General features: G+C 43.7%; 1 protein-coding gene across 2 annotated transcripts in view; it reads right to left on the bottom strand.

The window, feature by feature from the left end:
• Positions 1 to 914: 914 nt before the first annotated feature.
• Positions 915 to 12,918, bottom strand: part of LOC143714737 (uncharacterized) — a 33,194-nt gene continuing 21,190 nt past the window's right edge. For both annotated transcript variants that reach the window (XM_077206129.1, XM_077206128.1), the window contains 9 exons: positions 10,733 to 10,814; positions 10,498 to 10,613; positions 10,333 to 10,387; positions 10,167 to 10,233; positions 9,356 to 10,057; positions 4,011 to 4,104; positions 3,626 to 3,713; positions 3,318 to 3,536; positions 915 to 2,154 (listed from right to left, as the gene is read on the bottom strand). In XM_077206129.1, the coding sequence (XP_077062244.1) occupies positions 1,867 to 2,154; positions 3,318 to 3,536; positions 3,626 to 3,713; positions 4,011 to 4,104; positions 9,356 to 10,057; positions 10,167 to 10,233; positions 10,333 to 10,387; positions 10,498 to 10,613; positions 10,733 to 10,814 (1,711 nt within the window). In that variant the 3' untranslated portion in view covers positions 915 to 1,866. The remainder of the gene's footprint in view (positions 2,155 to 3,317; positions 3,537 to 3,625; positions 3,714 to 4,010; positions 4,105 to 9,355; positions 10,058 to 10,166; positions 10,234 to 10,332; positions 10,388 to 10,497; positions 10,614 to 10,732; positions 10,815 to 12,918) is intronic.

Genomic DNA, 12,918 nt, shown 5'->3' on the forward strand with positions numbered 1-12,918 from the left:
GTACGCCAACACTTATTTTACTAATTTACTTATTTTTAGTTATTTATGATTCAGTAATACGAGATATTTTACACATCTAAACACATTTTTAATTTAATAGAATTAAAGCATCATTTAAATGTATGTTTTTTTTAAATTTATAGCTAATGAAAGTATTATTTAAATAGATGTTTTATTTAATTTATAACTAATTTCCCTTTACCCTCCACCAGAGGACCCTCAACCTGCCAGAGGATGCACCTTTACCAGGAGCTGAAGACCTCCAGGCTGTGCCACGTGTTTGTGGGTGACGAGGCTTTTCCTCTGAAGAGGCACCTTCTCCAACCCTACCCAGGAAAACACCTCGACAGAGAGAAGCGTGTGTTCAATTACCGTTTTTTTCGTGCAAGGAGGATGGTGGAGTGCACATTTGGGTTCCTTTCTGGCCAATGGAGACTCCACAGAGTGCTTGGTGTCTCACCAAAAGTGGCAGATGCAGTGGTGAAGGCCATTTGCATCCTTCACAATTTCCTACGCTATGAGAATGCTGATGAAGAGGAAGGAAGTTGTGCCCACCAGCCATCGGAGCCACAGTTTGACATGCAGCTGGATGGGCTGGCGAGTAGGCAGCAACAATACCTCTTGGGAAGAACTGGAAATTAGGCAAAGGTACACCACCTACTTCTCCTCTCCAGCAGGTGAAGTTGCATGGCAGCATTCTGTCATCTAATGCCCCATAATTACTCCCACCACCATCAGGACCAATGCCATCAGAAACATCAGGACCATCACCAATTGTATCAAAAAAGGCTCTTTTAAGAGCCACACATAACCTTCGAAAACTAGCATATTTCCTTTCACTAGCTACACATTACTACTAAAATAAAATAGTAGTCTTAATCAAAAGAGGAAAATAAATGACTGGGAAAGATGAATGCTTTTAATTAATATTTTAATGATACATTTTTTAATGTCACATACAAAATGAATTATAAAATATAGCTTCAAGAAGCAATTATCGGGGCCAAGCGCAAGACGATAAGACATGCCAACATGCCTGGGAGTGTAAGACCAACTGCAGCAAGGAGCAATTGAAAAAATTGTAAGATGATTATAGGCAAAATAGCTGAATAATAATATATACAGTCAGTTTTATGTTTATTATTTAGATCCCCATTAGCTACTCCATTAAGAAGAAGCTATTCTTCCTGGGGTCTTAACAATTATTACCAAAATATTACATCAAAGCTGTACAACAATGAAGACAAATACAGAAGTGCGCACAACATCATCTAGGTCATCTAACACACACACACACACACACACACAATAAACATAACAAATACAATATCACAATATAAGCTTTTCTATGAACAAAATATTACCACTCTCTGGGTATTAAATAAAATATAAAAATCGCTTTTCAATTACCATAGCTCATTATACAGTCATAATTAATTACATAATTACAGTTATTCTAAAGTAAATAAATACAATCTCAATCTTCTGGAAAAACTAACATGGTGACTATGAGACCAAAAATAACGGGAGCGAGTTCCATGCCACCATTGCTCTGTAACACGATCTTCGTTCTTTGAAATTGATTTGTTCGATTTTCACCAAAACCGAATCATATCATCTGGTCTGAATATCATAACTTTTCTGCAAGCGGTCCTATGGGATGAGAAGAAGAAGAAGAAGAAGCGAAAGAATAATAATAATAAGAACGCCAACGATTTCAATAGGTGCCCCCTTACCTTCGGGGCTTGGCCCCTAAAAATAAAGTTATTGATTGTTACATATGTATTCATTTATTTTGTCTATTTGAAAGTGAATTTTTGTGTGTGTGTCTGTCTGTATGTTTGTTTATGTATGCATGATACTGTTTTACTGATTGTTAAATTCTGCTTCATGTAAAATCTGTTGAAATTTGATTTTAACCTCGGATCGACTGCGTGGAGGAAGGTGTCTCAGTGCCCCAGCTAAACTTAAAAGAAAATGCTCTTCCTCATCTGGGTTGCTATTAATGGCTTTCAGGACACCGTGCTGATGGTCAGTCGTATCTGCCTCAGCCCTTCTCTTTGAAGCAAGAGTACGACGAGAAGTTTTAGGTGTGCAGAGTGGTAGCACATTACGGGAGTCAGGAGATCCGGGCTGTGAGCTCTCATCTGATATCTGTGGGGGACAAATCAGAATATATATATATATATATATATACACACAGATAAATTATACTACTAATAATAATCATAATTCCATCCTTTGACAGAAATAATAACAATTGCCTGTCATTAAACATGTCATGTCATTCCTACAATTCTTTATACACATATTTGATATACACAGATATTGCCTTATACACTTATTACACAATTAAAACGGATGTAAAAGCACTTTAACATTGAGGTTCACGTAGTATGCTACACTACCTCCACTGGTGTTATCATAGACTCAAAGAGAGCCACTACACTGACATCCTCATCACAAGAGGTGTTCTGTCTAAAATTGCTAGAGGTGTCCCTGTCTGTGATGTATGGCTCCAGTAAGTTGAGGATGGACATATATTTCCACCTCCAATGGCAGGTTACCAAATGAGAAAGCAATAGGGAATGACAAGATAATCACCACTGAAACTTTATTATGCTACCACAGATACACTTATAAAAGTTATCAAATGAAACTATTTTAAAGACCATCAAAGCAAAACAAAAGTAGCCTATATAATAAAAACAAACAAACTAACTCAATGGCTGTTGGCTCATTGCTCGAAGTGTATCCAATAACGATAAGTCACTGTCAAATCAGTGGCTATAATTAAATCATATCACATGTTACAATGTAGAAACTATCGAGCATACATAAACAGTTATTAAAAAAAGAAGCTTAACTTCATTCAACGCTGAAAAATAGTTTCTGCGATCTGAGCAGCATGCACTAATAACACACGAAACAGGAAACTCGTGAATATTCATGTAAGCTCTGCCCAGTGTCACCAAAAATCTCAGACACAGTGAATAGTTCAGAACACCGGCCTCGCGCCGTTCTTTCACGGCCCTCGGCCTCGTCCTGCTTGACACAGTATACAACTTATATACAACTTTAATTTTTAACTTGCATCACAAAAATAAACTACAGAAAAAAATGTTTTGTCTCATTGAGAAATTTTAAGTGACATTAAAAAATAAAATAAAAAAATAAATAATAATAATAATTAAAAAAAAAATATATACAGTATATAGAACATTTTGAATGAACCCATTTTTAACTTAAATTTTATTTATTAACCATTCTCTCAATAAGAGAAAATTGTAGGTCCATTCTCTCCCTGCTCTTCGTACCTCGACCAGCTCATCGACATGGCCTCTTTTTCTCTTGGCTGGTGGTGGTCGTGGCTCCTCCTCATCTTCATCATCCACTGCTGAACTTGGCCCTGGTGTGTTCTCAGGGAAGGAGGCAAGTTGGAAACGGGGTTTGGGGGAATGCCTCTGTCCCAACACCTCATCCATGAGGGCAAACCACTCCCAAGGTTTAGCTCTCGCTCCCTTACACTTGCACTCCTACAGCAGAGCAAATAAACCATGCCTGTTAACAAAAACAACAACAGCACAATAAATTTCAGCAAAGACGTGCCAATTAATTTGCTTACTTCGTATGTTGTTTTTAAGTACTCCCATTTTCTTTTGGCCTTTCTGGGAGTGGCCTGCCCAAGCAGGCCCATTTTCTTCAGGACTGTTCTAAAACAAGAGAAAAGGGAAAAACTTATGCAAAACATTAAGATGGGCGTAATCTTGACATAAGTGCAATCTTAACATTACAAAATATGACACAGCAGGACATCCATACAAAAGTCATCAAGTTTGGTTAAAACATTTGTAAACATACCTTGCATGACAGCACTACAAAAAACAACAAAGTGAAAGACTATTGCCTTATCTACTGGTTGTCTTATTGTTGTGGGCTTTGTATAGGGTGAGAACTATTTACTATAATACACAAGAGACTAAAGAGAGCCTAGTGGAAATAGGCCTTACCCCCAAGCCACACTGGCCGAGTTTTTGTCTCCGGTAAATAAATGTTCGTTGTCAGCCCTCATTTTAATAAATTCAGCTGTCCGCTCCTGGAGCCCTAAAACAAAAGAAAATATTACAACAAGTTTTGCAAGCAAGGGTCCATCAGTTATATCCCTAATTGCCCGAGAAACGAAGGGTGCATTTGAAGTCGCATTAGAATCGGGGTAGCCTTTGTCACTCCGAGTGACGCAATCGGCCTTAGAAGGGTGCAGCCTTTGAATTGGGACACCCTTCGTCGTGCCGATGTGACGCAATCGCACTTTAAATGCCTCTCCGGAGGACGCAGTCTCTGAATTGGGACAAAGCTCATGTTATAAACAGTCACTTGTCGCCAACTAGTGGCATAACAATGTAATCGAGACAATCGTTGTTTGAAGCACCAAGATTTTTTTACAAAAGGTGAATTGCTCTTATGATCCCTACAGTAGATATCAGTGTTTATATCTGAACTATAAACTTTTATCCCAGTACTTCTGTGATAATTTTAATATTTGCAACAGAAACGTATCGGTTACCTAACGTAACCTCGGTTCTCTCTAGAAGAGGGAACGAGTATTGCGTAAGTTAGCTTACGCTACGGGAAAGATTCATCTTTGAGATATTGAAGCCAAAAAATTATCCTTAATTTTTGTATCCATTGTCAACGCAGTGCAGCAGCTAGCAGACCTAGAGCAGGCTGTCTAGCGTGCTCATAGGCTGCCCTGCGGGAACTGCAGCAGCCTACCACTGAGCCCGACGTGACGTAACGTCCAATGAAGGGCGCTCGCGCGTTCACAGTGCCAAAGCCCGCCAGTATGGGCGTGGCTTAGCGTATATAAGCAGGGCTCGTAGGCTTTATTCTTTGGTTTTCATCGACTGAAACGAAAGACGCTCGTGGCGCGAGCACGGCAGGTTACGCAATACTCGTTCCCTCTTCATATCTGGACAGAACGTACATCTCACTTAAACTGACAGAAGTTTTGCCTGCAGAGCGGGAACTTCTAGGTTGTAAAACCTGACAAAGGTGGACGGGGAGGCCCAGCCCGCCGCCACACATATGTCGTGAATAGAAATTCCGCTGGACCATGCCCACGAAGAGGCCATGCCTCTGGTGGAATGAGCCCTGAGGAGGCGCTCTGTCAGATCGAAGAGGTTCCATGATCTGACGCCGCCCTGACGGTTCCCGTAGGAAACCACTGACATGTTGTCTGATCGGACTAGAACATGGTGGTCCTGTATGAGCGGGAGGAAGCGCTTCAGTGTGTTATCGACCGCTATCATTTCCAGACAGTTTATGTGAAGGAGCTTTTCCTGGTCTGACCACAGGCCAAAGACCGGTCTGCCCTCAAAGAGCGCACCCCAACCTGAGTTGGACGCATCTGTCGAGATGACCTTTCGGTACGAAACCGCTCCCATCATCACACCCCGCTGATACCAGTCGGCTGTTAACCAGGGCTGCAGAGCCGTAATACAGGTCTGAGTCTCTCTGATTCGTTCGCAGCCGGCAGCCCAAGCTCGGCGAGACACACGAGCATTGTGCCAGCGTTGGAGCGGGCGCATGCGCAGTAAGCCCAGCTGAAGCACTGCTGTAGCTGAAGCCATACAGCCCAGCATCCTCTGGAATGTCTTCAGAGGGATGATGCTGCCCTTCTGGAAAGTCGCGGCTAGGTGTTGAACACGGCGCGCGCGCTGTGTCGATAAACGAGCCGTCATGGTCACAGAGTCCAGTTCTATTTCTAGAAAGGAAATTGACTGACTGGGCAGTAATGAGCTCTTGGTCCAGTTGACCGCGAGACCCAAGCTTTCCACATGACTGAGGAGCACAATTCTGTGAGATAGTAGTTCTGTCTCTGACTGTGCCAAAATCAGCCAGTCATCCAGATAGTTCATAATTCGCAAACCCTGATTTCTCAAGGGGACGAGAACCGCATCCATGCCCTTCGTAAATGTACGGGGTGCCAGGGACAGGCCGAACGGCAGCACTGTGTATTGATAAACCTGACCGTCGAAGGCGAATCTCAAGAATGGCCTGTGACGGGGTATTATCTGAATCTGGAAATAGGCATCTTTCAGTTCGAGAGAAATAAACCAGTCCCTCGGGCGAACGTGTGCAAGGATTATTCTGGTTGTGAGCATTTTGAACGGTCTTTTCATAAGAACCTTGTTCAAACGTCTCAGATCTAAGATGGGTCTGAGGGCACCGTCCTTCTTGGGTACGAGAAAATAGCGGCTGTAAAAGCCTGACCGCTGAAGGCGGTACCAATTCTATGGCCCCTTTGCACAGCAGCTTCACTATTTCTGCTCGGAGTAGATGTGCTACTTCTGCATTCACAGTTGTCACGGTCCGCGCTTGAAAGCGTGGAGGACGGCGAGTGAACTGTAGCGAATAGCCGTGCCTTATTGTGCTCGGCACCCATTCTAAAACCCCTGGAATGGCTTCCCATGCGTCTATACATGTAGCTAGGGGGCGAATGGTCTCCGGGTTCTGATCGCCGCGCACTGCAGGGTCGAGAAACTGAACCGGAGGTGTGGGCGCAGCGCGCGCGCCCTCGGTGCTTGCATGCGGCAGCTCGCTGCCAGTCGTGACACTCTGATACATAAGAGGCGACACGATTGCCGTGAATGGGGAGCGCCCTTTTAATCACTTCGTGTTGCGCGAGCGGAGCCTTGGGCAAAGTGTATGTTAATAAGCGTGAGCGCTTTTGTGTGGGCACGAGACTTACACATAAATTTGACGTCCCGATCGCTTTGGATGGGGCGCGTTTTATGATTGCCCTGCGTTTTGTGACAACGCTTAGATGCACAGGCGGTGCTCGGGGAGAGGCATGTGTTAGTAAGCGTGAGAGCTTGCCAGCGGGCACGTGACTTACATTCATAACCTGACTGAACACACTTCTTACATTCAACATTCGAGCAGCTTTTGCCAGCTTTATGAGAGTGGGCTCTGTGAATGACACGGGAAGTGTTGTGCAGGGGTGAACACTGGGAAGTGGGCACTTTCTCTACACTTAAAACACCATCGACATGAGCCGGATAACCAGAAATTATTCTCTTTATTAGATTTCTCTGGGTCAGGCGAGAGGGTTTTTCTACCAGCTCGTTGTCTGCTAAATGAACACCTGCAGTATGTTTGAAGGGGACTTACAGGGAGAAAAGCTTTGACGGCGGTCCGGCCGCAGCAGGACTCGGCCGTCTTTTCCTTCCTGCTGACGCTAGTGCTCGGGCTTCAGCGCGATCATATGCCGAGGCCCTCTGGTGGGCGGCGGTCTGTGACGGCTGTCCGGGCGCGACCTAGGGTGGCCGCCCTGACGTCGCTGCGAAGGCTGGCTAGGCTGCGATGGACGCTGAGTAGTGGTTCGTGCAGGTGGCGGGTCACGTGAGCGGCCTGTAGAGGAACTCGAGCGTCGAGGCAGGAAGAGATTCATGGCATGCGTGGTCTTTTGAACCTCCGAGAAACGGTCGACGAGCCCGCTCACCGCTGGGCCGAAGAGACCGGTAGGGGAAAGAGGCGCGTTCAGGAAGGTGGCGCGCTCGGTCTCCCTCATGTCGGCAAGCGTCAACCAGAGGTGCCTCTCTGTGACGGTCAACGCGGCCATAGACCTTCCGATGGCTTGAGCTGCGGTCTTGGTAGCGCGGAGTGATAGATCCGTTGCGCTCCTCAAGTCTGTAACGGCAGCTGGGTCCCGGCCCTTCTCATCCCATTCACGGAGGAGGTCAGCCTGTAGAATTTGTAGCACAGCCATCGAGTGCAGAGCGGAAGCAGCCTGTCCGGCGGCGGTGTATGCGCGGCCGACAAGGGTGGATGTGGCTCTGCAGCCCTTGGACGGGAGGGCAGACCTTGAGCGCCATCTCGCGGAGGGCGGGCAAAGGTGCGCTGCGACCGTCTCTTCCACTGGGGGAATGGCAGAGTATCCTTTCTCGGCGGTGCCGTCCACTTGGGAGAGCGATGCGGAGAAGTGGGATTGGAGCCTCGTGGAGAAAGGTGCATTCCACGACTTAGCCAGTTCTGCGTGAAGTTCAGGCAGAAACGGGGCGGGCCTGGCTCTGAAGGAAGCAGCCGTCGAGTCTGTTCGGTGCGGGCTCCTTCGGCGGCGACCACTTGGGCCCGAGTCGTTCGGCAGCCTGAGAGAGGAGGCGCATCAGCTCAGCGGTCAGCTCCGGCCGGATTCCTGGATCGAAGAGGCGGAGGAGCGGTGAGACGACCTCGCTGTCCGATGCCAGGATGGAACAGCAGTCCTTTGTGGCCTGTTCCTCGGCCTCGTCCTCAGAAGCGACGCCAGTGAGGCAAGTGGGCGGCAGCTGCGCGTCGGTGAGGGGAGGAGGAGAAGGCGAGAGCGAGAGGGAGGGAATCCGGCGAGCACGTCACGGTGACCACAGGCTCCGGCATCCTATGGGAACGGCGCTTCTTTTTGCGCGGTCCCGCATATGGTGGAGTGGGGTTGAACGCTTCGAGTCGAGAGCTCGCATCCTCCAGACGAGAAGGCGAGGTCTGCGTGTTCCTGGCCCAGGCAGAGAGCACAGATCTCGTGGCGGTCTCCGTCGCTGAGAGTGGCTCCACACGAGCCACAGGAAGTGCGAGGCATCTTGAAAAAGACTATCGCTGCTCTTTAAGAGTGATGTTAGAGGTAAAAAGGATGCGTCGCCGGATAGCGTAGCTCGCTCGGATGGCTGAAGGTGGCGTAGCCGGCTTCTTCAAGCGCTGTCCTGGGCTGACTTGTCGCTTCCTCGACGGCGGCGGCTTCTCTCAAGATCCAGCGATGCAAGAGCTTCGTTGAAGAGATGAAAATCAGAGAATACAGCCTACGAGCCCTGCTTATATACGCTAAGCCACGCCCATACTGGCCATACTTCATTGGACGTTACGTCACGTCGGGCTCAGTGGTAGGCTGCTGCAGTTCCCTCAGGGCAGCCTACGAGCACGCTAGACAGCCTGCTCTAGGTCTGCTAGCTGCTGCACTGCATTGACAATGGATACAAAAATTAAGGATAATTTTTTGGCTTCAATATCTCGAAAAGATGAATCTTTCCCGTAGTGTAAGCTAACTTACGCAATACGAGAGAACCTCTCGTAAGAGAACAACAATACTGTGTGGTTGAAAATAGGCTACTGTTTGTGAAGATGTTTCATACCTACACATAACTGCTTTCTCAGCAGCAGCGCAAACACAGATTTGAATGTTCCGTTGTGATTTTGTCAAAGGTTTAATAGACAGAGGCGAATTGTTGTTGTTTAGAAATGAGATTGAGTGAGCGAAAACCTATGCATCTCTACTTCTAAGGTAGTTGTAGTTCATGAGGAGAAAAACAGAAGAAAGACTCTGCCTCACCTTTGATCCTATAACTAGATATTGTAGTCTTAATGTCATATAGACCACCTTGGACTTCAGACATATTGCTAGCATTTGGTCTTGGGGATGTTCTCTGTGACATTTTCACTTCAGTGTTATTGCTAACTGGGCCTAGAGTCTGAGGCTGGCCCAAAGGCATTTGGAGATCAAGGCTCTGATCCTGTGATCCAACACTTCTCCTTCCTTCCGGGGATTTGGGAGTTTTCTTCTCAGGCTGAGGCTCTAAGAGAATTTGCTGGACAACCTCACCAGCACTGAACTTCTGAGGCGTTTTCAATGGTGTTCTCTTCTTCTGGGAGACAGGAGTTACACCTTTCTCTGTCAATGGGGGGGTGATGGACCCTACAGACGGCATATCATCAACAGTTTTCTCTTCCTGACTTGCAGGAAATGAGCTCTGAGGGATAGCTGGTCCAGTAATATCTTCATCTAACAAGAAGGAAAGATCGAAATCCAGTTCTGGAGTTGTGACCGGTTTAGGGCTACTTTTAACATCTGCAGCGGGAGCTTCCTCGTGATCAACCTGAGGTCTTGCAAGAGGTGTTTTTGGTAGCTCAGATTTCCATGGTGATTTAGCAACAAGGTCCTGTTCGACCATTTGGAGGAGCTCAAAAAAAGCATCATTCTCAACAGATTGATCCACAGATGGTGGTAAATTTGACCCATCTTTTAAACAAGTGTCTGCAAATATAGCACACATGACAAGAAATTATATTCTAGTAGAATTAGCAAAACTAGAAATAAAACTTACAGTAAACATGTTGCAAAAATACATTTCATGATCACTAACCAAACGAATGCTCTGACTTCCTCTTCTCGTGAACGGTTTTGCTTTTTTCCTGCTGGTCTTGCAAAGCCTGTAGGATGACAGAACCAAAATTTAACAAAATAAATAAATAATAAATTAACAAAAAATACCCATCATCTGTTTCACAAGACTCAAATCAACTACACACCTGAACTGTTTTGTCCTTTCCAGCTGTCGGTGTCTTGGGAGGTGGGTACTCAAACCTAACAATGACAAGTTGAAACCACACAAAACAAATTATTCTCAGAACAAGGATTCTCCAAGAAAGAAAACTTACATTTTTTTTCATAATTATAATAAAAATCAGAATCACCTGTAAGAACGATCAATGATTGTAATGAGATCACCATGCTTTAACCGTTCAGATTGATTGAGAACTTGTCCATTAATACATGTGGGGTTCCCAGAGCTTAAATTGGTCAGAATTAGCTTAAACAAGAGAGAGACAATAAATGAACAGCATGTCATGTGTTCTTATATGCAAAGTAACAGTTTAAGGAAACAAAAGATAAAGTCAAACTTATAGTGTTATACCACAACATAATTACCTCATTGTTCTCATTCAGCTCTATTTTACAGTGCTCATCAGACACCTGTGGCAGCTGAATACGAATATCACAGTCCAACTTCCTATAAAGGTAGAGTCCACATTAAAACGGCTTCTTTGCACATTTGCATATACGGCCCATTTGGTGAATGAGAAATATTAAACTATGATGCATGTGGTATATTTATTTATTTAATGCCATATCAGCAACAATGGCTATTCATGGAAAAAATCCACAGTATTTTAATTTTTTGATTACAATATAATTTCTATGCATTGTTTTTAATGTGGTGGAAGTTGATATTCAAAGATGAATCTCCCTTGCATTTCTCGTTTCACCATAAATTATTTAAACAGATTAAAATATAATTCTATCAATAGCTTCTTGCATTAGCGCCTTTTTGCAGGTAACATTTTGTTTTTGTTCATTGAGGTCTAGAACATTTCAAACAATTACAGTTACAGCAAGACGAAAGATATATGCACCACACAATCAAGTACATTAATTCAAAAAAGGAAATCTTGAACAAAAAATATACACATTAAACGTGCATATTTAAACAATTTAGTTTAATTTGTCACCTTTTCACTCTTGTCCACTTTCATAAACCACTGTTACATACAGATGCTTGAATCTGATTTTTTGACGAACGTTCTAAACTGTGCAAATTATTATTTTCAGGGAAACGCATGGTAGTAGTTCCAGGCAGGTCTTGACCGCATTAATCCGGCGGATTACAGTTCCATATCACTTTGTGTATTCAACTGTAATAACGGAAAATAGGATACAATTCATAACGAGAAAAAAAAAATGACAGACAAGTTCTAGCCTTAGGCCTACTGGCAGGGCTGGAGAGCACACAGATCATGTCTGGCACAGGGCACAAGTGTGAAACAAGCCTGAGAAGCTACTGGGCACCTTCGGCAAAAGAAAGAGATGGAGCGTGATCCTCTCAGGAAACAAAAGTTCAAACGAAAATCAAGCCAAGGATCACCAGGAAAAAAATAATCAATGGAAACGGTCAGTTTAATTTTAATAAACAAATAGGCCTATATAGGCCTAGTCCCATCTATAATCAATAGAGAATTAAACTGAATATATGAATACATTGATAGTCCTGCTGCACAAGTTTTCGTTATTATTGCAGATACAGGGTATATACAGAAATCCTGGAGGTAAATTCAATACCTTTTAATACCATTTTTAATACCTTCTCAATATTTTTTAAAACCAACACACCATTGAGTTGCAGGTTTATATATTTTTTGAGAATGCAATTCAAACAAACTCATGCCTATCTTCATAATTCTAGTTTTGACTTCTAAAGTTTTTAGAATTCGACCCAAATCCAAAATTTCACTGCAATATACAGTGAAAGTCCAAAGTTTCAATACTGCTCAACACCATCTTTTGTTCATGATTAATATTGCATTGCATATAATGTGTGCTGGTCAACTAGTCTAAAATTAAGAAACCCCTAGAAAACAGTAAAAAAACAACAACAAAAAAACAGGAACATTGTGTGTACATGTGATTTATTTTAAATTGGCTACTTTATTATTCCAATATCCAAATTTGATACTAAATCCCACAAGGAAATGGGGTTCTATTTGTGACACTGTCTTTGCATTTGAACACTGCACATTTTAAACAGGACTCGCATTAGTACTTCCGCCGTCGCCATCGAGCGCTACCTTTCAACGTGATGACAGTTCCCGGCGCGTTGCAGATCAGCTCAATCCGAAAGATTATAGTTTTAAAATATATATATATATATAAATATATATATATATTTTTTTTTTTTAAATTACCTTTCGCTAGATAAGACCCTCTTTCCTCAGCTGCGATCGTGCACAGCCGTTTCAAGCACTAAAGACTTTGAAATTGCATTGATTTGTACTTCAAAACTGTGGTTGCCATTGAAGTCCATTATTCGAAGAAAAATCCAGAAATGTTTTCCTCAAACTTAATTTCTCTTCCACTGAGGAAAGAAAGACATGGATATCTTGGATGGCATTGGGGTGAGTAAATTATTAGCAAATTTTCATTTTGAGGTGAACAAATCCTTTAAGCATAGTTCCTTTATGTGGTGGGAACGGCGGCGCTGTGAGTAACCATGAATGATTTGAAATGAGTATTTTAAAATAATCCATGCGATCACTCCCTTGTGATAATCGAATCCAGAT

Source organism: Siphateles boraxobius, unplaced genomic scaffold, assembly GCF_051911475.1.
Source record: "Siphateles boraxobius isolate OS27281-9 unplaced genomic scaffold, OSU_SipBor_1 55, whole genome shotgun sequence".
NCBI lineage: Eukaryota > Metazoa > Chordata > Actinopteri > Cypriniformes > Leuciscidae > Siphateles > Siphateles boraxobius.